The sequence below is a fragment of the Ammospiza nelsoni genome, chromosome 5 (assembly GCF_027579445.1).
Source record: "Ammospiza nelsoni isolate bAmmNel1 chromosome 5, bAmmNel1.pri, whole genome shotgun sequence".
Classification (NCBI taxonomy): domain Eukaryota; kingdom Metazoa; phylum Chordata; class Aves; order Passeriformes; family Passerellidae; genus Ammospiza; species Ammospiza nelsoni.
In genome coordinates, this window is record NC_080637.1 from 72,678,770 (window position 1) to 72,699,209 (window position 20,440).

Consider the following 20,440-nt stretch of genomic DNA (forward strand, 5'->3'; position numbering starts at 1 on the left):
CCTCTGGATTTACAGTTGGAACAAAGACCATTATCAGCACGTGAATGCTGCTCATTTTCTTGTGCCTTTCCCCAACTTGAGATCTGTGCTGAAAGGATGGATGTGTTCCTCCAGAGTCCTCTGGAGCTGCTAGTCTTGCTGCAATGCTGAGAAACATTGACAGGACTTGAAAAGAAAAAATAATGGTTCAGTTAACTATAAATACTGAAGCTGGACCTAAGCAAATGCATGGATTTGGGTATAAACCAGCTGAGCTGAGCGTGGTGGAGATGCATCTGCAGCTCCCTGCTGTTGTTACTGCTAAATTATGATATTTTCTTACAAACACTTAGTTTACTGAAATAATTTAAATATTGTTTACTGGAACACTTATTATGGAAATACATTTAAATCTGAAATAGTTTCATCATCAGATTTTGTTTGATTTAGAAAGCAGTGGTAGGTCTTGCAGTTTGAAGTTGTTGAGCAGAAATTCAAGTAGCAAATCTGGATGAAAAGCTTTTTTTTCTACTGTCACCTAGAAGTTACCCCTGGTTTACTATTCTTACATTATCTTTACCCCTCTTAGCAGTTTATCCTTTGCTCCCTCCTCGTCCTGGCTGGGCAAGGAGCATGCAAAAGGTGCATTTAAGCTGCAGGATCAGCTGTTCTGCTGCGTGAGCTGGGAGTGCTGACTGATGTGCTCCTAGGCCAAGTGTAACAGGTTGTCTTTGCACCTATGAAGCAATCTTTGCTTTAGGCTTAGCCCTAAATAATGTCCATCTCACAAGCAATTTTCATGGAACTTGTAAGGCTTCATTTTCTTCTTCTTTTTTCTTTTTGGGTTTGTTTTGGAACGAGGATAACCTTTCCATGTTTTTTGTTATTCACCATCGAGTCAGTTATTGTGAGGCCCTGACTCAAGGAGTATTCAGTAATACTCATTGACAATTTGTGTTCTTAACCACATAAGACTTGCAAAATACTTCTAGCAATGTTATTATTCTGTTCCTATTTAATAGATAAGCAGTTTGGAAAACACATTTCAGATAAGTTTTTCAGTAGTAAACTTTTCTGTGCTTCAGATTATGAAGTTTTTTCATTTTGCTGAGTGAAATGACAGTGTGGAACTAATGGGTTGAAAGATAAGAGGTTTACACATGAAAATTCCAGGCTCTAGTCTGAGTTTTTTAAATCTCGTGTAAAATGAAGGCTTTGTCAACTTTTAAGATGTTTGCTGATTTAAAAATGTTGGTTTTATTTCTAGTCTTTATTTTGTCTATCTTTTAAAATCTTGGAAGTGAAGAACTTTCAAGATTGACTTGGTAGTGGCACGCAAGTTGTATGAGTGACACTTATGAAGGCAGAACAGTAAATTTGAAATACAATCCTGAGGACATGTGGTACTAATAGGTGTGTTTCATGGATGCATGTGACCAGATTAAAAAGTGCTTCAGGCCTCTTTGCTGCATAGTCTCACTTGTTCCTATGCAGGAAGTGAAGAATCATTCATTAGCACTTAGGGCAAGGTGGTTAAGTCATTAAATTTTTTTTTAAATGTGTGTAATGTTGCCATGTCACAGTGAGCTATACAGAAGTTTACCCGAGTTTCAGAAATTCTGCTGAAAATTGTATTTGCAGTATTTCTAACTGCATTATTGTTGCTGTAGTTATTTGCTTTCAAATTGCAAAATAAACCCCTTGTTTCTGTAATGGTTATGTTCAGGCCTTTCTGGCACGGGAGAAAATAGCTTTTGATGGGTAGACAAAACAGCCCAGATATTTTGTATGGTGAGTATCTTTATTACTAAAGCTGTTGGTTGGTATAATTGAGTGGTTAACATGAGGTCTTTTTGTGAACTAGATGAAAGAGCTTGGTATAATGAGCTGTTATAGTTATTGTAGTAAGATGTAAATATACTTCATACAATTTGAGAAAAACATTTTCCTCTTCAGTGTAAGACAGAATTAGTTTTGCTTTTATGTAGGATTTGAACATCCATACCGGTCTGTGTGCATTTTGTGTTAACTTTGTGACATCATCAAGTCTGATAACTTCTAAATACAAGGTTTAATAGATGGGTTTTTTTAGGGAATTTCCTAGGCAGTAATGGAAAAAAACTGGTTTTTTGGGTTTTTTTTTCTTTTTTTTGCTTTCCCTGTTTCATTTCCAATGAAGTGAAGCAGAGTGTCACAGCCTGAACAGCCGTTTGGCAGCAATGTGACATCGCATTGCTGGAGCTGGTCACAGATAAAACCAACATGGAAATGTTCTACCATACCACTCGTGCTCAGATCTTTCCACAGCTTTCTAGTACCTTTCATATATTTACATATTTTTTAAAACGCCTGCCCAGTTGGAGAGGAACGGTGGGGGAATGAGCAGCACGGGGAGCTGGCATGGAAATGAGCAGTGTGGAAATCCACCTAGAACCAGAACCCCTTGCCTGGGGTGCTTGTAGAGCAGTCTGCTCTTGGCTGGGAAAGTGGTGCACGGCAGAGCAGGGAGATGAAAAGCAGATGGAGCTTTTGAGACAGGAATAGAGGTTTCTGGCAAGGGGATGATGTGAGATGCGCACAGAAAACTTCTGGGATGAGAGGGAATGAGATATGTCTAATAGCCTGAGGGGAAAAAGAGAACTTAACCCAAAGAAAGTGAAAAATTGGTCTCTGCTGTAAAGTAGCCAAGTAATTGCAGGGAGTCATTGAGACAGGTGGGAATGTAATCTCCAGTTAAGTTGAGCAAGAGAAAGGGCAGAAGAGGGTAAGGAACGTCTTTGTATATGAACAGTGAGTTTTATCCACTCTCCCTGTTGCTGTTAAACAACTACGATGTCATGACTTGCAGAAATACAAAGTGTCAATTTTGTAAGATTCCCTGAGGTAGAGATTTCTTTGGCTATCTATCTATGTAACTGATTCTTTTTTATAACTACAAAAAGCTTTCTGTCAGACAGCTTTCTGTCTGGGGTTGTTCGAAAAATATTTGTTTTAGAAAATGAAATATAAGTATTCCATGTTGTGCTTGCTGCTTATCATTGGTTTTGTGATACTCAGAGGTAATGATTACAGTGGTGGTTTTGCAGCATTCAAAACCAACAAAGAACTGGGGAAAATTTTTGAAGCCTTTTGAGATGCTGGAGTACTGTTTTCCCCCCTTAAGAATGGTAAAATGTAAAGCAAGAAAGACCTGGGATTTCTTTTCCCATATCTAATTTTCTTCTCTATACTAGAATTTACATTCTTAAATAAATTTCGCTGAACTTCTGTTGCTAATGTTTAATGAATACTTTCTTTATTTGATAGAGGTTACTTAAGGTATATGTCAAGATATTTGATAGAGAAAAGCAAAATATTTATGATTTTGAGAGTCCTGTTGTCATCCTGGTGCACCATAGAGAAGTGCTGTAATTCAAACAGCTTTTATAATGTCAGAGGGAGAAAACTGCACCTTGGTGGTTTGAGTTGAGACTTGTAAAAAACTTACTGTTGGCTCATACAGTGGTGTTATGATTTGTTAAATGTGCCTAAATAAGAACCGAGCATAAAGAATTTCCACTTACTATTAATATCATTCCATGTAACCTTTGTATAAATTACTAGCTCCCCTGTAAAATTGCAGTAAAGTCCTTATTTTGAGCATTTTAGTTTATTGTGCTGTAGTAATGATTAGGTTCCAAATGAAAAAAAAATCTTAAAAATGCAAAGAAAATATTTTCAATATGTGCAAACAAAGAAATGTAAATATTTGCTTTTCCTTTGAAACAAACTCCTTTTGGCATGTCTTTAAGTAGACTTCCTTAGGATGACTTGAATGTTAAGTTACAGCTTAGACAGTTGTACAAGTAGAAGTTAATTCAGTGTCCTGCAGAACAGGAGCCAAACCTTCATTTATGGCCTTTTTGTTATGCATTGAGCCAGTTAGTGGACTTGTACTTTGCTGGTTTCTTTGCTTTTGATATATGGTTAATACTTGAAGGAACAAGTATTCACTGAGATAGAAATAGACAAGGCTGCTACTTAGTACAACGCTATCCTATCTGTGTATTCTCTGTTTTAAGTTAATTTAACATGATGATAACTGAAACTTTTTAGATCTGCTCTGTGAGTTTGCATCTTTCTTTGGTCATTTTATGTTGCATTTGTTTCCTGTGTTTTGGGGTTGAGAGAATGGGAGGGTAATACCTACAGCAGATGAAATTGCCTTGACACCACACCTGAAGGCTGTTATCTTCCAGTGCTGATTACACAACTTCATAGTGATTATGGTTCTCAAAGTGGGAAGCACTGTTAAAAGAATAAATTGTTTCTGGTGGTTCTTTAGTGAGAGTTTTTCTTCTCTGCTTCTCCTAAGCTGTGCTACTAAACACACTCCTCTATCAGTAAAGACTGAAAATTGTGAGCCACTTGTTGCTGTTCTCTAACTTTTCAGGGAGATTATTGAGCTGAAGATAACATGGTTCCCAGAAATGGAAGGCAGTTTTATTTGTATCTTCAAGGCAGAATCGAGTACAGTTTCTTGATTTGTGTAATCCTTTTGCAGAATGTCATCTTTGTGCTGTCATATCACAAGGCCCATATGTTTAACCTGCTCTATTTTTGCACTGCTGCTCGGATATTTTGGCATTCCAAATTTCCTCCTTGTGTTTTCAGTTTCTCTGTATGCTACAAATCCTGTGATGCCCTGGTTTGTGTTATGCAAGTATTATGATCTCAAATATTCTAGGAATAACAATCTAAATAATCAAATTAAGTGATCCAGGAGAGTGGAAACAGCTCTAGATGTGGTGAATCATAACACACTTTCTCAGTCTTGTTTTGTTTCCTGTGCATGTTTTTTATTTTAAGTTCCTTAAATTTCTCTATCTCAAAGAGCTTTCCTGTCTTCCCTGGTTTTACATTATCAGGCTGAAGTGTTTGCAGTGTTCCCTTTTCTAGGTGTTTATGCCTTACCTAGATGCAGCTTTACTCTAAAATAAGCTGCTGCTTCAAAAAGAATTTAAAAACAAGTTTTTAATGTTGCCACTTGCCATGCCGTATAAATTTCTGTCCCTTGACTCTTTTATTTTCTGTAGCTTGCTTAGTAGTCATATAACAATACATATATTTAATACAGAATGTTGCAGTCTTGTTTTGAAGATTGATTTGTGAACACTTTTTGAGTCTGTTCATTTTGAGAAGGTTCTGTTAGAATAATCAGTGTAAAGCATAGATTTGATAGGTTTGATTTCCAGAAAAATGCTTATGTGATTCAGAAGCACAAGTGCTTCCAGGTGAGTGGGTGCTTTCTTCAGTCATGTAGCCCTGGAAGTGAAGGTCTTTTTTTCTTTATGTTGTCCTAATGTAGCTTTTACTTATTTTTGCCCATCCTGCTTTGCCTGCCTTGCCTGTGAAGGGCTGTGGAGTCAGTTCTGTCTGTCTGCCAGGGATCTTTGTGGGTGTCATGTGCCAAGAGAAGGTGCTGCCTTCAAAACTCAGTGGTGGACTTTCACTTCATGTAGTCCTGGCTTACTTTTTTGGTCCAGGTATTCTGATTTCTTGCTGCCACGTGAGTAATCTTTCTCTTTGGCAGCCATTTAGTGTTCTGCATTCTCTCTTTGCTCTGTTGGTTTTTTTTTACGTGGTGGTTTATCCACATACACTATATTTTTCTTACTGGTAGTAGGTTTTCCTGAACTCAGTTAATGATCAATATCAGTCATGAAATTATTTTGGATACGTTCTATTTAAAGATTTAAATTTAAATGGTTTTCTCAGCAAAATCAGCCAGAAAAACTCCTTAGATATGCAGGTAGCTGGAGCTGCTTTCTGTCTCCTTTGAAGATTCTCTCTGGGCTGGTTGCTGCTTCAATGAAAAGGAACTGTAAGAGCTCTAAAGCATAATGGTATTTTCATGCCACAATCAAACTACATCCATTAAAGTAAGACAAACTGTTTTGCTTGTGAAACATAAATATTTAGTTTAGGGAATTATATCGATAAATTACTGAAATTTAGTAGGAGGAGTTTATCTGTTACCAATCTAGATGCATCATAAAATATGAAATTTGCCAAAGATGGACAGAGGAACAAAAAAAGGTGAGATAAATCTCAAACTTTGCTGTCTCGTGCTGATTGCTCATGTTTTGGGAGCTCTGTTTTAATCTTACTTTTAAATTGGCATGATTATTTGGAGAACATACAGCCAAAAGATGAACTGAAATCTCCTTGGCCACCTGTGTGTAATTTCCTTGGGCATTTTATTGTGTACTGGTACCTCCATGCAGATGTTCTGACAGTAGCCTCATAAAGACATTGGCATTAAAGTTTGTTTGATACTCATTGAATGTCAGCAAAAATTAAATCTTACTACAGAAACGTAGGAATTTATTCTTCCTCTGCTTTTGTTTAGGAGACAAAAATCTAATGTTACTAATATAATCTGTTATTAATATTTGTATCTCTGGCTCCTCTGTTTGGAATTGATGGAAATATTTTAAAATGGGACAGGTGAAAGATCCTCCTCTCAATGATGGGAGCTGAGGGTTAATAATTAGATAATTTTGAGGTTCCGTGAGGATTTATCTTCACTGGATCTTTAATTGCATTAGGAAGTAGTGAGCACAAATTGCTTTGAATTTGGTGGTGTTGAAAAGCTGTTGTTTTTGTGGAACTTGTCCATTGGCCAGAGCTGTACACCACAATTTTCCACCTCTTATCTTGGAAAGTAATAGGAGTAGCAGGGAAAATTGTGAAGTTTTTGTTTTCACTCTCGAGTTTCCTTAGTGAAATAAAAATAATGAGCTGCTGGGGGATGTCACTAAGCATGTCATTATTATTTTCTTTCAATGTTTCTGTTTTGACTTGGTGTTTGTAATTGAATGATTGCAGTTGGTGCTGTTTGTTTTCTTTTGGGATTAGTACCTAGTTGTGATTTAGTCTTGCAGGTGGTAAAAGCTTTTCTGTTGATTTCTAGGTTTTAACCCTTGAAGTTGCTGTGAGATGTGACTGACTGTCATTCACACTATTCCCATTATTGTGAGGGTTTTTTTTACCTGACTGTAACAGGTCAGTTTTATTTCTTAAGCTTCCTTCATGGATTAAACCAATGTAGCTGCGGCTGTAAGGGGAAATGACAGAGTGTTTCTCTGACTAGTAAAAGAGAAAGAAACCAGCACGGTATTTATTTTTTTGGTTTGTTTGTTTTTTAATCCTTAACCTGTTTACTTATTTCCAGTAAGGTTTGTAGCATTTGGTTTCAGAGGCAATCCGCTGGTTTGATGTTTCATGGCCGGGTTATCAGTGTATTTCAGAAGAAACTGTTCTCAAAACTCGCAGTAGTGTGCAGTTCGATGTCTGCTCAGCAGCGTTGCTTTCAGCCGCCCTGCAGTGTGTGCTCGCTGCAATTGCTGTTCATTTTTAATTCGATGCTTTCCAAGGCGAGGTTTTTCCATAGAGGATCTGTCAGGATCGTTTGGTGTCAGCCGAATTCAGCTGGGTGCTTCGGTCACCTCGTGCACGGAGCGTGTGGGGCTGGGAGCAGGCTCGGGTGGAGGTGCTGTGCCCCAAATGAGCTCCTGTTGATCGGGCTGAAGCGCTGCTGCTTGACCCTCGGGGGCACGGTGTAAGGCCCATCTGTTAGGGCTGCATTTCGCCTCAGGGAAGCTTACTTCAGTTAAGGTCTACGGGGACTATGTTTAGCAGACATTAAAAGTATAATAGCAAATTGATTGGGCTTTTGTGCATGTGTTCGGTGCCTGGCTCTGCTCTCCCTTCAAGTGGATGGTTGCTAATGGGACTTGGTGCAAACTAAAAATGAAATTATTTTGCTGTTCTTTCAGGTTTTTTGATGTTAATCCTCCTCCTCTCTGTTTTTCTGGAAGATTAAGAAAATCAGGGAAAGAATAAATTTTGGACATTTCATTCGTTAAATTCAATAGGAGGAATTACTTGGAATAGTGAGGAAACTCTCCTTGGAGAGCCATATGTGTGTCAGCAGTGATGTGCAGTATACCATTTTATGTAATGCATTACATCATAGTCTCATTATATTTTTATTCACATTTAAATGTACACAAGAATTAGGGCCCAGGTGTAGAATATGTGGTTTAAAATCTGTACATTTTAAATTGGGAATAATTTGGATTTCGTTTTTTTCTCTATAGAAAATATCCACATTAAAAGAACTCGGTCAGTGGCTTGATTTTTTTCAGATCCTTAAAGGAACAGAATAATCCAGAATTTAAAGTGCTTGAAAAATGCTTTTTGTTTTCTGTGAAAATGACTAGCAGCATCTTACAAGTTTTTAGGTATTATTTTTCGTTTCAGGGTTGTTTTAAATAGAGTTTGAACTGAAGTAACCAGCTAGACGCATTTAATTGTGTAAGCACTAACCTTTTAACATGAAAGTGCTACTAAAAATACCTTAATGTTCTTGATAATGAAGACTGCATTATTTCTAGCCACAGGTAAAATAAGTACAGGTAAAAATAAGACCTGAAACGATGCCTTTGAGGTAATGATTCCTCTATTTAAGCTTGCATGGTTTTGCTTAATGAACACATTTTAAATGTCACTATTGTTTCTAAGCTGTTGATCTCTTGGTAGAGGGAAAATTTGTAGGAGGAGAGAAAAATGTCTGACCCCTCTGAGAAGACTTTGTTTTCAGTTCTACCTTGCTGCATTTGGCAGATGCTGCCAGTGTTTGCAGACTTGGTGAAATGAAGTGTGGGTTTAGTAAGGCATTTCAGAAAGGCATTCAGTTCTTGCCTCTAGACCTGTGATTTTTACATCAAGTCGATTCAGGTGCTCGATTAGGTTGAAAATAGGGACAACATAAGCTCCAAGATCATGTTGTGCTTGCTGTAACAGTGCTAAATTTTAGTAATTAGTCAGCCTTTTGAATGGAGCTTCTTAAAAACTGCTATTGTGTATGCAGGCTCTCTCCAGCAGTGACTGTTTTTGATGCTCTATTGTTTGGGATGACCCCTGAGCTGAACTCTGAAACTCAAATGTCTAATGTTCTTCATCAGGCCATGGTCTATAGATCCATTACAATGGAGCTGGAGCCTGCCTACAGCTTGGGAGCAAACCCAGACCTGTCTGTCACTGGCAGGAGGGGAATGCCACAAGCGCCTCTGTTCTGCTCGTGTCATTCTGCTTTGATAGTGGCAGGCAGGCTTCAAACAGATCCCCTGCCTGCGAGAAAGGGACTTAGCAATGGGCAGAGAGACTTGCTTGAACTTAGCTAAAATCTGTTTCAGTGTCTCTGTTCTATTACCAGGATGTCTGTGTTTTTCTTACTTTGTTTTCTCCTCTTATGCACATTATTATTTTCCCACTTGTAGGCTTTATGGATTTGGGGTGAGAAAGAAGGGTGTAATTTCCATTACTACCTTCCCTTTGTAAAGGAACCTTTCCCTCTGTTAGATCATCCCAAGCAGATACAAAGTTGTATTGGATTGAAAAGCCCCAGTCATGGACTGAAAGGTGCACACTCTTTTTCTGTAGTCCCAGCCCATCTTGGGCTGAGTATCTGTGCACACATCTTATTTTCTTGTGTCCTGCCCTCAGCCCCTTAGTGAAATTCTGAGAAACAAAAAAGTGGGTGAATTGGCAAGCTCTAACAGACACAGTGTTGCAGTTAAGTCTTCAGAGACTTAGTAGCAGCCACAGCTCTGACTGTAAAACTTATCTTTCTGCTTCATCTCGAAATGGGCAGGTCAAGAGACCGCCCAAGTCAGTGTCTTTGATGTTACATACACTGCAGACTATTCTCTGAAAAGCTTCCTGATATTTTCTCAGTGTAAGAAAGAGAAAACTACACACACTTGAGCTGTGCTGGGCACTGGTCTTTCACAGATTCTCTTTGCAGCCTTTGCCTCTTTAGTGAGGGACAGAACTTGCTTAGTGAGGCAGAATCTAATTCTAGATTTCTTAGTACTGGGAGGCACCTGATCACCTGAAATACACTGGTTCTGGAGGCACAGAAGAGGAAACAAAAACAATGTGTGCTGCATTTTTATTTAACAGGTACTAGAGAAGAAATGGCTAGGGCAGTGAGTTCCTGCAAGGAAGGAGGGCATTTTAAGCTGTTTTTGCTCAACTGGATTAGAGTTATATTTTTTCCCATTTTTAGACAGGATTTTGAAGAGCTTATAGAATCATAGTTCAGTGTAGCACTTCATTCTCAGTTTTCAAATTCTATATTCTTCTACTTGGTTTGAGTGCTGTGGGCAGCCTTTTTTATTCCAGTTCCTCTGATACAAAATTTTGATACCGTGTTAATCTGTTAGCCCTTAGCAAACACTTAGGCTATTAAACCTGAACCCAGCAAACATTTAAACAGTAATAACTAAATTAGCTTGTTACTGGTTTCTTATGTCATTAATAACCCCACTTGTCATGACAGCTTTTGCTGGGATCAGTTGATTTTTACATGTTTTTCTCCAGAAGAAGGTAGATAGCTTATAAAAAACCACAAAGCCTAAGCATTTGCATTCCTTAGGCTGTAAAATTGGAGACCTGTGATTTTGTGTCAAGGTATGTTTCACTGCACTGGCAATGTGAACTAAACTGTCATGGTTTTGGTTGATAATTTTCAGGGTTTTTTTATCTCCTCTTAGAGGAATTAAGTGGATTTCATGCCTGTGGAATGGGAAACCACACACCTGTGCGAGCGTGCAATTTTCCCCTGCCCCAAAATGCTTTCACAGAACTTGTTCAGGGTTATGTTTTCTCATTGCTTTCCCACTTGAGACCAGACTGTAAACCCAGGGAGCTGTTAAATACTCTCATACTCTGCCTGTGGTCAGCAGCACAACATATCCTCTCAGTCAGAAATCTGCTTGCAGTGTTTGTGGGGTGTGTGAGAGCAGCCCTAATGCTGGCTGTGGGTGTAGAAACTCTTACTGACTGGAAATAGCTTTGAAGCTCGAACTCCTCCTTGCAAGTGTTTGGAAGCAGTTTCCTTTGGTACCTTTCAGCTGTGGGAAAGGCAGGGTTATTTATGGAGCTGAGCTGGTGTGAGGCAGGTGTTGCACGAGTGCTGTGTGTGCAGTGCTTTGCCATCCTTGGCTGAGCAGCTTCCTGTCGGGACCCCTGATCCGTGTAACAGCTCTGTCTGTGGCAGAAGTGGTTGGGCTCTGTGCCATTCTGTGTGTCCAAACCTACTTCCAAGTGTGGTTTTGAGAAAGCTGCATTTGGATAGCTTAAACGGAGAGGGAGGTGAGGTGGTGGCACAATTAACTGTAATTAATTGTTCAGTTTTTCTGACATTATGGGTAAATTTTGCTTTCACAGTACAGTTTTACAGGCTTTATTTTTGGGATCATTTTTTGGCCTAGGCATCAGTTGAGGAAGGAGAAGATGTCAGTCTCATAATTGCATCTATTGTGAGCCTGGCACAGTGGAAAAATTAGGATTACTTGCAACAGGTTTTGCTGATAAAGCTTCTGACAATTTCCTCCAGGGATCCTAAAATGCTGTTACAGTGCCTGTAGTTAGTGGCTCTTAATGCTCATGGGGCTGGGAGCTTCAGCTTGGGGCCAGTGGAATACTTTTTTACTTGCTAGTGACAGATTGGAAGACTGATTGTATGTCATAAAAGGAATCAATATTACTGGGGAAGGAAGTGAGACATGGGGAGGGAGCATGGGAAGCTTTGTGTATTCAGGGTGTAGAAAGGGGAAGAAAGTAAAGATAGTGGACACATGGAAATTGGCTGTGTAGCAGCAAATAGCCTGTATGGATTCCATGGGTAGGAGCTATGCCTTCTAAATTATTACACCTTGTTTGAAATTGGGAGGGGGGTCGAAGAAAGGCATATGGTGTTGGTGTAGCATTTAGGAACTCTGTATTTGATATACCTTTGTTAAAGCAAAAAGGTGTTTAAAAGGTATCTTTCTTTTTAATTTGGAAGACAAAGGCCTGAAATAGTTGGTCAGTTTTAATAGCAGATGGAACTGGAGGATGATTTTTAAGGATTCTGTGGTTGGGATTTGTTATATTGCTGGTATCTCTTGAGATAAGTGTTGGTTCATGAAACCAAATTACCCACGGTAGTTAAAACTAAAACTTGTAACTGGGAGCATTGCTAAAGGGAATCTGTTGTTTAAACTAAGGCAAGTCACTTTTTATTGATAAAAGCACTGGAATCTACATGGTGGGTGAGAATGGGAAATCTAAACAAAGCAAATATCTGTGATTATTTTAAAATCTGTCACAGAAAAAAACCTGCTAGCATTGTAGTGATTCAGAAAGATACAGATAATGTGAGAAGTCAGTAGTAGAGACTCTTACAGCAGAGGAGCAAACATGTTAATGGTATCTTCAGATTTTGACTAATGGTGGTTTTTCTGTCATTTATCTCAGTGTGTTATAGAACAGTACTGGGCATGTAAACAGTGATGGTCAAAATAAGGAGCAGCACCTGTTCCTTAAAAAGCAGAATAGTTGAACACATCCCAGTTGTACTGGGAGGATGTGGTAGAGGCTCTCCAAAGTGGTTGGAGTGCTGAAGCAAATCCTGAGCATGGAGAGGCTGAGTGCATGTGTTCAGTTTTGGGAGGAGGAGGGCAGGGTTTTTCTGTCTTCTGTGATCTGATGGGGAGGGTTAAAATGGAGGAGGCAGAGTCATCTCAGCCCTGCAGCTGCCAAGGATGAGAGACAAGAGACAGAAGTTGCAGCACTGGAAATTCTGATGAGATGTTGGGAAACTTCCTCCCTCCCCCAGAACAAGGTTAGTCAACCATTGAGAAAATTGTTCAGAAATAGCAGAAATGCCAGCCTTTGAACACACCCGTTGACAACTCCACTGGACAACAACACAGGCAAGCTGATCTCATTCGTTCCTGTTTGAGCAAATTTCACTACCCGGTCTTGGAGGTTCTGTCAAAAATGAGCTGTTCTGTGATGCTGTGGCTTCGTGGACGAGAAAAACTTAAAGGCCCTCATGGCAACTGAGCAGGTTAACAAGATAAAAAAAGGTGTATCAGTAGGTATTTACTGAGGAGGAACATCCATCTCCATAGTTTATGCTTATACAGGGAAAGAGCATGATCTCTGCAAGTTTTTTCTGATCCATTTGATGCTTGTCTCTATCTACTGAGGTACAGAGCAGAAAGGCTGATGGAAGGGACCCCTGCTGGCCACAGATTTCCTCTGTCGATTCTGGCCTCTGGAAACGTTTTGCAAAACCAAAACAAACAGTTTAGACCATGCACACGAGGGAAACTATGCTGGGTCCATGTGGAAGTGCTTTAAACCCTGAGTAGAACTGAAGTGCTGTATTCTTCTTAAGGCTCTAGTGTTGGCAGGGGATGCTGGACTCAATATATGCAGGATTTTCCATTCCTCCCTTTTGTTCCCAGTGAGCAGAAGCAGTTACACTGTTGATAATAGTAGCTGTTTCCTAACTGTGCATTTATTAATGAAGCAATGAACCATATATATTATAAATAATAAATTTGAATTTGTGCAAGGTTTTCTTTCCAACCTGTCTAAATAGATCTGAAACAAAAGAGCTACAATTTGGATTTGCTCTGTTAACATGCAACAAATACAAACTTTGATTTCATTTTTGGTTTTTTTTGTCTTGCAGCATAAGCAGCACTATCATGGATGTAGGCAGCACAAAAGAGCTGCAGTTCGGATTTGTTCTGTTAACATCCAACAAACACAAACTTTGATTTTGTTTTTTGGGTTTTTTTGTTTTGCAGCATTAGCACCACTATCACTCTGTTAACATGCAACAAATACAAACTTTGATTTCATTTTTGTTTTTTTTTTTTTGTCTTGCAGCATTAGCAGCACTATCATGGACGTAGACAGCACAATTTCCAGCGGGCGTTCCACGCCGGTGATGATGAACGGGCAGGGAGTTGCTGCCTCCTCTGCCAAGAGCATTGCCTATACCTGCTGCTGGGATCACTGCCACGCCTGCTTCAGCTCCAGCCCGGACCTGGCCGACCACATTCGCTCCATACACGTGGATGGGCAGCGAGGAGGGGTTGGTGTTACCTTTGGGTTTCCCTTCTTGCATATTTGCCAATATTTTGCTCTTGAATGACAGCACCAACTTTTGTTTCAAAATTCCTTTTTTCTAGCTAGTGGCAGGAAAGTTAGTGGCCTAACTTTAAAAATATAGTCAGTTATTTTCAGTAAATTGAGATTTCCAGGGTTTTGATAGTGTGTTGATTTCAATATGCCTGAAGTGCTTACACTTGGAATTCATTTTCTTCAAACTCTTACTGTACGTGTTCCTGCATGTGAACTCAGGTGAAGTCACATCTTAATTACTGTTACCAAAGGAGTTTCACTACAGGTAAAATCCATCCCGAATGTCCAGAAGGGAAGATGTAAGACTGACTCAAGAGTACAAAGTCTTAACAAAACAGCTCTGTGTGTAATACTGATGGCAAGTTTGCCTTCTATATAATTGCATCTAATTTTTTTTTAAATTGAGTTGTGTATATAAACATGTAAATTCCAGTCTAATCCCTGGTCAGGTGATAATTGGTCTCAATTTTAATGTTTAAAAACATCTTCAAGTAGAGTAATTTCAACTTTGTACTTAACTACCTCCCATCTTCAAGCTCCCAAATTACCTCTGATGTCTGGAATATATCATGTAAACTACCTTTACATCCAGCACAAGCAATCTGCCTGCTTTAGGCACTGTGTGTTGCAGCTCTTCAATTTCTGGGAGAGATAATATCAGTTCTCAAAGTAGAATAGTTGTTATCTTTTGACTTTTTGCCCTGTCAGTTCTTCAGAAGGAAAATGTTAAGCTGTTGCACTTTATCTTCAGTGAATAAGAAACTTAAATAAAATGCTAATTTGCATTACTTTAAATAATTTATTATGTAAATATGTCACTGAGACAGCTGTGACTCTGACTGTATTTAGATAATATTTTTGGCATGATTGAACTTTTCAGTTTCATATTTGATGGCTTTTGTCAGTCCAGTATCTGAGCAGAATCATCCATCCAGTGTAGTGGCTTTTTAGCCACCCATGAGATGATTCCTGAGTTCTGTCCACAGGTGTATAAAGGTGTTACATGAAACCTGCATGAAACAGTGAAATGAATAAGGTGTGTTTGGATCTTCGTTATCCTATCCTTTACATTTCTTAAAAAGGGGCTGGAAGATTTTGCAGATTTTGGTTTGGGTTTTTTTGCCTGTATTTTTTTTCTTGTCACTTAACATTTCATGTGACATGATTTGTGGATATTTTTATTTAGAAAATATTGGACTATATTTGTATATTTGAAAGAGGAGGTTGTTGGAAGCACAAAGTGTCTAATAAGTGTTGCATTGAGTTCGCACTTTTGAATGCCCCTACTGGAGTTAATTTTTTGGCAAGTTCCAAGGCAGGGCTTTGGAAGGGAGATGTGTCCTGATGGGTTTGTTACAGGGATTTGTCTGCCACCTGCCGGTGAGGTGTTCAAGTGTGTTGGAAATTGTCTTCTGCTTTTCATGGGATTTCAGACCTTACTTAATTGCAATGGCTCTACATTTGAAGAAAAGTGGGGGTTAAGTAATTGCTTATTGAGAATGGAAAGGAATAGGATAAACATCTTTGCATGGTAAAATGTACTTTTTCCAGCTAATACCAGGGTCATGTCTTCAGTCCAAACCAGATACATCCACGATGAGCCTGGGAAGCTTTTTGACAAAACAGTTTTGCTTTTGAAAGATGTTATTTCAGAAATATTTTGGGATCAGCTTCTTGGGTTCCCAAGCTGCCTTGTGTAGACTTCTGGCCCGTGGTTGCAAAGCCAGGTCCTTGTGTTTCCCCCATCTGTAAGTTCCAGTAACACCTTTGCCAAGTGCCCTGCAGTCTGCAGTTGCTGCTGGAAATGCCAGCACACTTATGGAGCTGCTGCAGAGCCAGAAATCTCAGAAATCCCAGTTCTGTGGTTTTGAGGGGATCTCAAAACTGAGGAGTGACAGACCCCAGAGGTTCAGGGACTTGGGCCTTGTGTCAGTGGGTGTGGATCAGTCCCAGCCACTGAGGGGTTTCCAGCTTTGTCTGAGTAAAGCTGGTTATGGATCTATTGTACAGCAAGAACGCAGAACTCCTGTGGCTGTTTTTTCATTTGGAAAATAACATCTTTTGAAGGGTGAGGGGGTTTTATTCTTCAAAAGAGAACAAGAAACTGAAATCCAATTAGTTTCCTGCATTTCTGAAAACCTGTGTTATGAACAGTGCTGTTCCTGGGAACTTTCTTTTGCTGTGACAAATTAGGGCTTTACCTCCCTTCACCCACAGACCTGTTGAGGAAATTCTAATGAAAGGCAAGTTCATTGAGCTTTTTTATTCCCTCAGTTACAGATAAACACAATGAGAGAGAGAAAAGCAGCATGAGTGAGTTCTGCTCCCCTTAATGCACTATTGTGCACGTGATTGTTCTGTACACTGGAATCACAAAACAGCCATAGATTTTGAATCCTATGAGAATTGGTAGCTTCCTTCATCAGGAATTGAATGTAAGGCCCTAACTAGAAGTATCTGGTATTCCAGAATACAAAACTCCAGTAGATAGATGGCATTGCAATTAAGAGGTTTTACTTTTTCATGCTCAAGAAATAACTTAATTGCTTAGGAGAGCAAATAATTATATTTCTGTAACTACTACCATGAAAATGCAAATTTTTCATTTAAAAAATGTTCTGATTCCACATCTGGTGGATACAGATACTGAGTGCAAACACAAATACAGCAGACCCTGTTGCTCTTGATTGTGTTAATCTGCAGGAGCATCTGTCTGTTGGTATTTTCTTCCAGTGACCTGTTCTTACTGAATACTTGGGGTTGTAATTATTTTTTCCTGGGTGAGATATGAGAAGTGTGTTTGAAAATAAATGGTTATTGTTCAAAATTCTTTGAAGTGTTGTGAGATATTGTAAAAACAGCCTTCTTTGCTAATGTGCTTTTTATTTACTGTTCTCTCTGACTTGTGTAAACTTACCATGTTTTTGCTCTATTAGGTGTTTGTTTGCTTGTGGAAAGGTTGCAAAGTATATAATACACCTTCAACAAGTCAAAGTTGGTTGCAGAGGCATATGCTGACACACAGTGGGGACAAACCTTTCAAGGTAAGGTTCACTGTAACATACGTTCTCTCATTTTTAGAAAAATTCTCTTTATTTTTCCTAATACAGTATGTTAATTCAAAAATACTATCACTGGAGTGAGCTGAAGAAAAGTGAGCTGAGCTTTCTTCCTTGCAGTAATAGTACCCAAAAGTCCTGTTCTTCTACAAAAGCAGGTGAAAAACTCTTATTGCTTCTCTGTCCCTGTTTCTTTTAATCTATAAATGGCAGGGAGTGTAAGAGTAAATAGTGCTGAAGTTCAGGGGGTTTGTGCATTTTGAGGTTGAGCTGCTTGCACTGTAACAGTGAGGTATTTTCTCTCATAATTTACACTTGCACATTGAGTTTTGGATCGTGGCTGATGGTGACATTCCTGCTTGAGTAAGAGCTGCTTTTGTTAAATTCAGTGGAAACACTGGCAGTGACTATGGTTCATTCTGTGAACAGAATAAGGAAGTCAGAAATGCAGGACCAGTGACCTGAGTGTATTTCCTGCACAGTATTTTCTAACTTTCTCTTTCTTTCTCCCCTTAATCTGTACCTGCAATTCTAGGTATAGTAGTGTTTATCATTCCCATATCCACCAATCCGTTATTAATGAGCTGCTTCATCCTCTTATGGATACAGTTGGGGCAGTTCATAGCTGTCAGTCCTGGATCACTTGATGGTAAGTCCCACCCACACTACTTCAGACTGAAGTTCTGCCATGTAGGATATGAAAATGAAATAGGATTTGGGGTTTCTTTTGAGTTTAGGTAGCAATTTATGCCTCCTGTTCTCCCATGCCTAACCTCACCAAGTTTTGGTCCCTGTCTTCCCTCTCTTCTCTTTCTCCTCAGGTAAAATCTTCCACTTTGTAAAAAATACATTTTAAGGCAGCTTTATAACTAAAAGTACTTTTCTGTTACAGGAGTTTCTTTCTGTAGTTACATTTTCTATATAGGTTTTAATAATAGTTATGACAGAAAACAAAACTAAATTAAACTCAAAACCAAAAGAGTAAAAATAGTGCATTGCATGTGAAAAAGACTTTTTTACCAAACAGATTTTTTTCCCATACTGAACTGTGCAGTTTAGACTGAAAATCTCTGACTCAAAGTAACCACAGGAAAATGAGTTTTGAGGTTATCGTAGCCTGTGTTTGAAGGAATCAGTTTCTTGGAAGGATAGCATAAGGATCATATATCCCTGCAAGTTTGCAGATATGGTTGTGCCAGGAACTGATCTAATCTTAAATCCTAATCTCTGATTATTAATATTATAATTATTAATAATAGTGGTAATAGTAGCAGTAGTAGTAGTAAAGAAAGCAACCACGAGTTACCAGAGGAAACTTGTACCTTAGGTTTTCTCTATTTTGGAATTAAATATTTTGTCTAACTCAAAGTATAATGGCAAGCTTTGTTCTTGGATAAAAGTCCTTTAATAGCTCAATCTGTGTTCTTATTTGGTCTAGATGAAAGGAACTCAATTGTAGAGACACTGCGTTGAAGAGGTGGCCATAGCTCAGAAACCAGTACTATTTCTGAGTGTCGGCCTTACCTAGCAAAACTGAGTTTTTTGGCTAGGCTGGTTACAGCTAGAGCCCTAAAATTGTCCACTGATAATAATAATCTTGTGTTCAATATCTGTTGTTTCACCAGCTGATTTTCTGTCCTTTTTGGTGCTACTGAGGGAAAGAACAAAACATTGGAGGGTTGCAGTAGTTAATCATCCTGGCTCAATGTGTGTCACTGCAGCATTTTTTCATACTGTTGTCTGGAGTCCCTCTGTTTGTTTTTTATCCCTGTATTTCTCAATCTGTTCCTGGGAGCTTTGAATGGAGGATAATTGTGGTCTGAGTAGAATTTTGTAACATCTTTTGTTCCCCTGTCATTTATGCTGAAATAAGCTTCAGGGCTCACATGAGGTAGCCAAGTATGTGAGTGTCTGTGATGGCAATCTATTAATTAGCTGGCTCCTTTCCTTCATTTGCTGCTTCTTTTTTTTTAATGCTAACTTTAGAAATCTACTCTGAGACAAAAAACACTTGAAGTGTTGGATATTAGTCTTGACCAGTCCAAGAACAGACTTTTATTAATTGTTTTGTGGCAGCCAGTCAAAAATGGAGCCAATGTGTCCATTTTGTGCATTTAGCTTGTCTCATAAATCTTAATTGCTCACCTTTCAGGGAAAGCCAGATTTTTTAAAGTCAGAGTTGATTTAAAGACCTGTTCTTGATAATTACTGCAGACAAAATATCTCCCAAAACCTAAATTGCAAATAAAACTTCATGAGGGTATACTGAAATCCTAACATAAAAGGAAGGAATCTTTCATTTTGGAAAACTTGCAGGAAGTAATCATTCAGTGTTTCAGTTGAAAAATAATGTTGGGATTTTTGAGGAAAGCTGTAAGAAGTGGTAATGGAAATAGTACAGGTCTGTGCTGTTGTCTGAAGAACTGCTATTTAGAATGTTTTAAAGAAAAACAAAGAATCTTAGCTAGGAAAATGACAACTAGAAAATTGGAAATCTTACTTTTGGAAAGGTAAATTAAACAGTGACCAGAAGAGAGTAATAAGTATATCACAGATTGATATATTCTTACATTTCTAGTGAAAAGAAGAGAGAAATGTAGTTTCTTAAATTGAGAAGCATTGGAGACCATCTCAAACATAACTCCCTTTGGCACAGAAGGATATATCCCTGTCCAGCTCCCCTTTTGCTTGCAAATGGGCTCATTTTATGTAGTTGCACATTTTGGGTTTAATTATCTCTTTTTGTGATACACATGGAGTTGTCCTTTGACTAAAAGCTCCATTCAGCTCTAAATGAGCTGTTCTGCTTTCCTATTGGAAGGTCTTTGTGGGTTTTACCTGCCCTTTCCATTCATTCCTATCAGCCATGTGACTGTGCAGTTCATTTGTCACAGAAATGAAATTGCAAAGGCAAAATGGTTCATATCTTTATGAATTTTTCCTTTTTTCCCTGATTGTGTGGCTTAGTATGTCCCTCTCATCATGAATATTGCACAGAATATGCACTGAGAAGGTAAATTTCCTTATGGATACCTATTTTTGAGACTGTTGTCATGCTAGCTCCTTTTTTCTTTGGAGCAATATTTTGGTAGTGTACATCCAGCTCCTCTCTAAATAATTTCCTTCACAGTCTGATTTTAGCCAGTCTTTTTCATATTTTTTGTCATTGTAGACGTTCATTGAATATAGGTATTCTTTCCAAAGACATTTAGTATGCTCATATTGTACATGATTTTACTGAGAGTTGAGAGAGTAAACCCTCAACATTATTCTTTTTTAGATCTCTTACTGCACAATTTTGCAGCATTTTAGAAACCAGTGGAATACTGTGGATTATCATCAGCATACAGGGCTGGTCCTGTTGA

The 20,440-nt window shown here is 38.7% G+C and overlaps 1 protein-coding gene across 1 annotated transcript in view; it reads left to right on the forward strand.

Moving 5' to 3' along the window:
- Positions 1 to 20,440, forward strand: part of AEBP2 (AE binding protein 2) — a 41,240-nt gene that overhangs the window by 3,864 nt on the left and 16,936 nt on the right. Inside the window, exons 2-3 of the mRNA XM_059472726.1 lie at positions 13,759 to 13,966; positions 16,953 to 17,060. Of these exons, the coding sequence (XP_059328709.1) occupies positions 13,759 to 13,966; positions 16,953 to 17,060 (316 nt within the window). The remainder of the gene's footprint in view (positions 1 to 13,758; positions 13,967 to 16,952; positions 17,061 to 20,440) is intronic.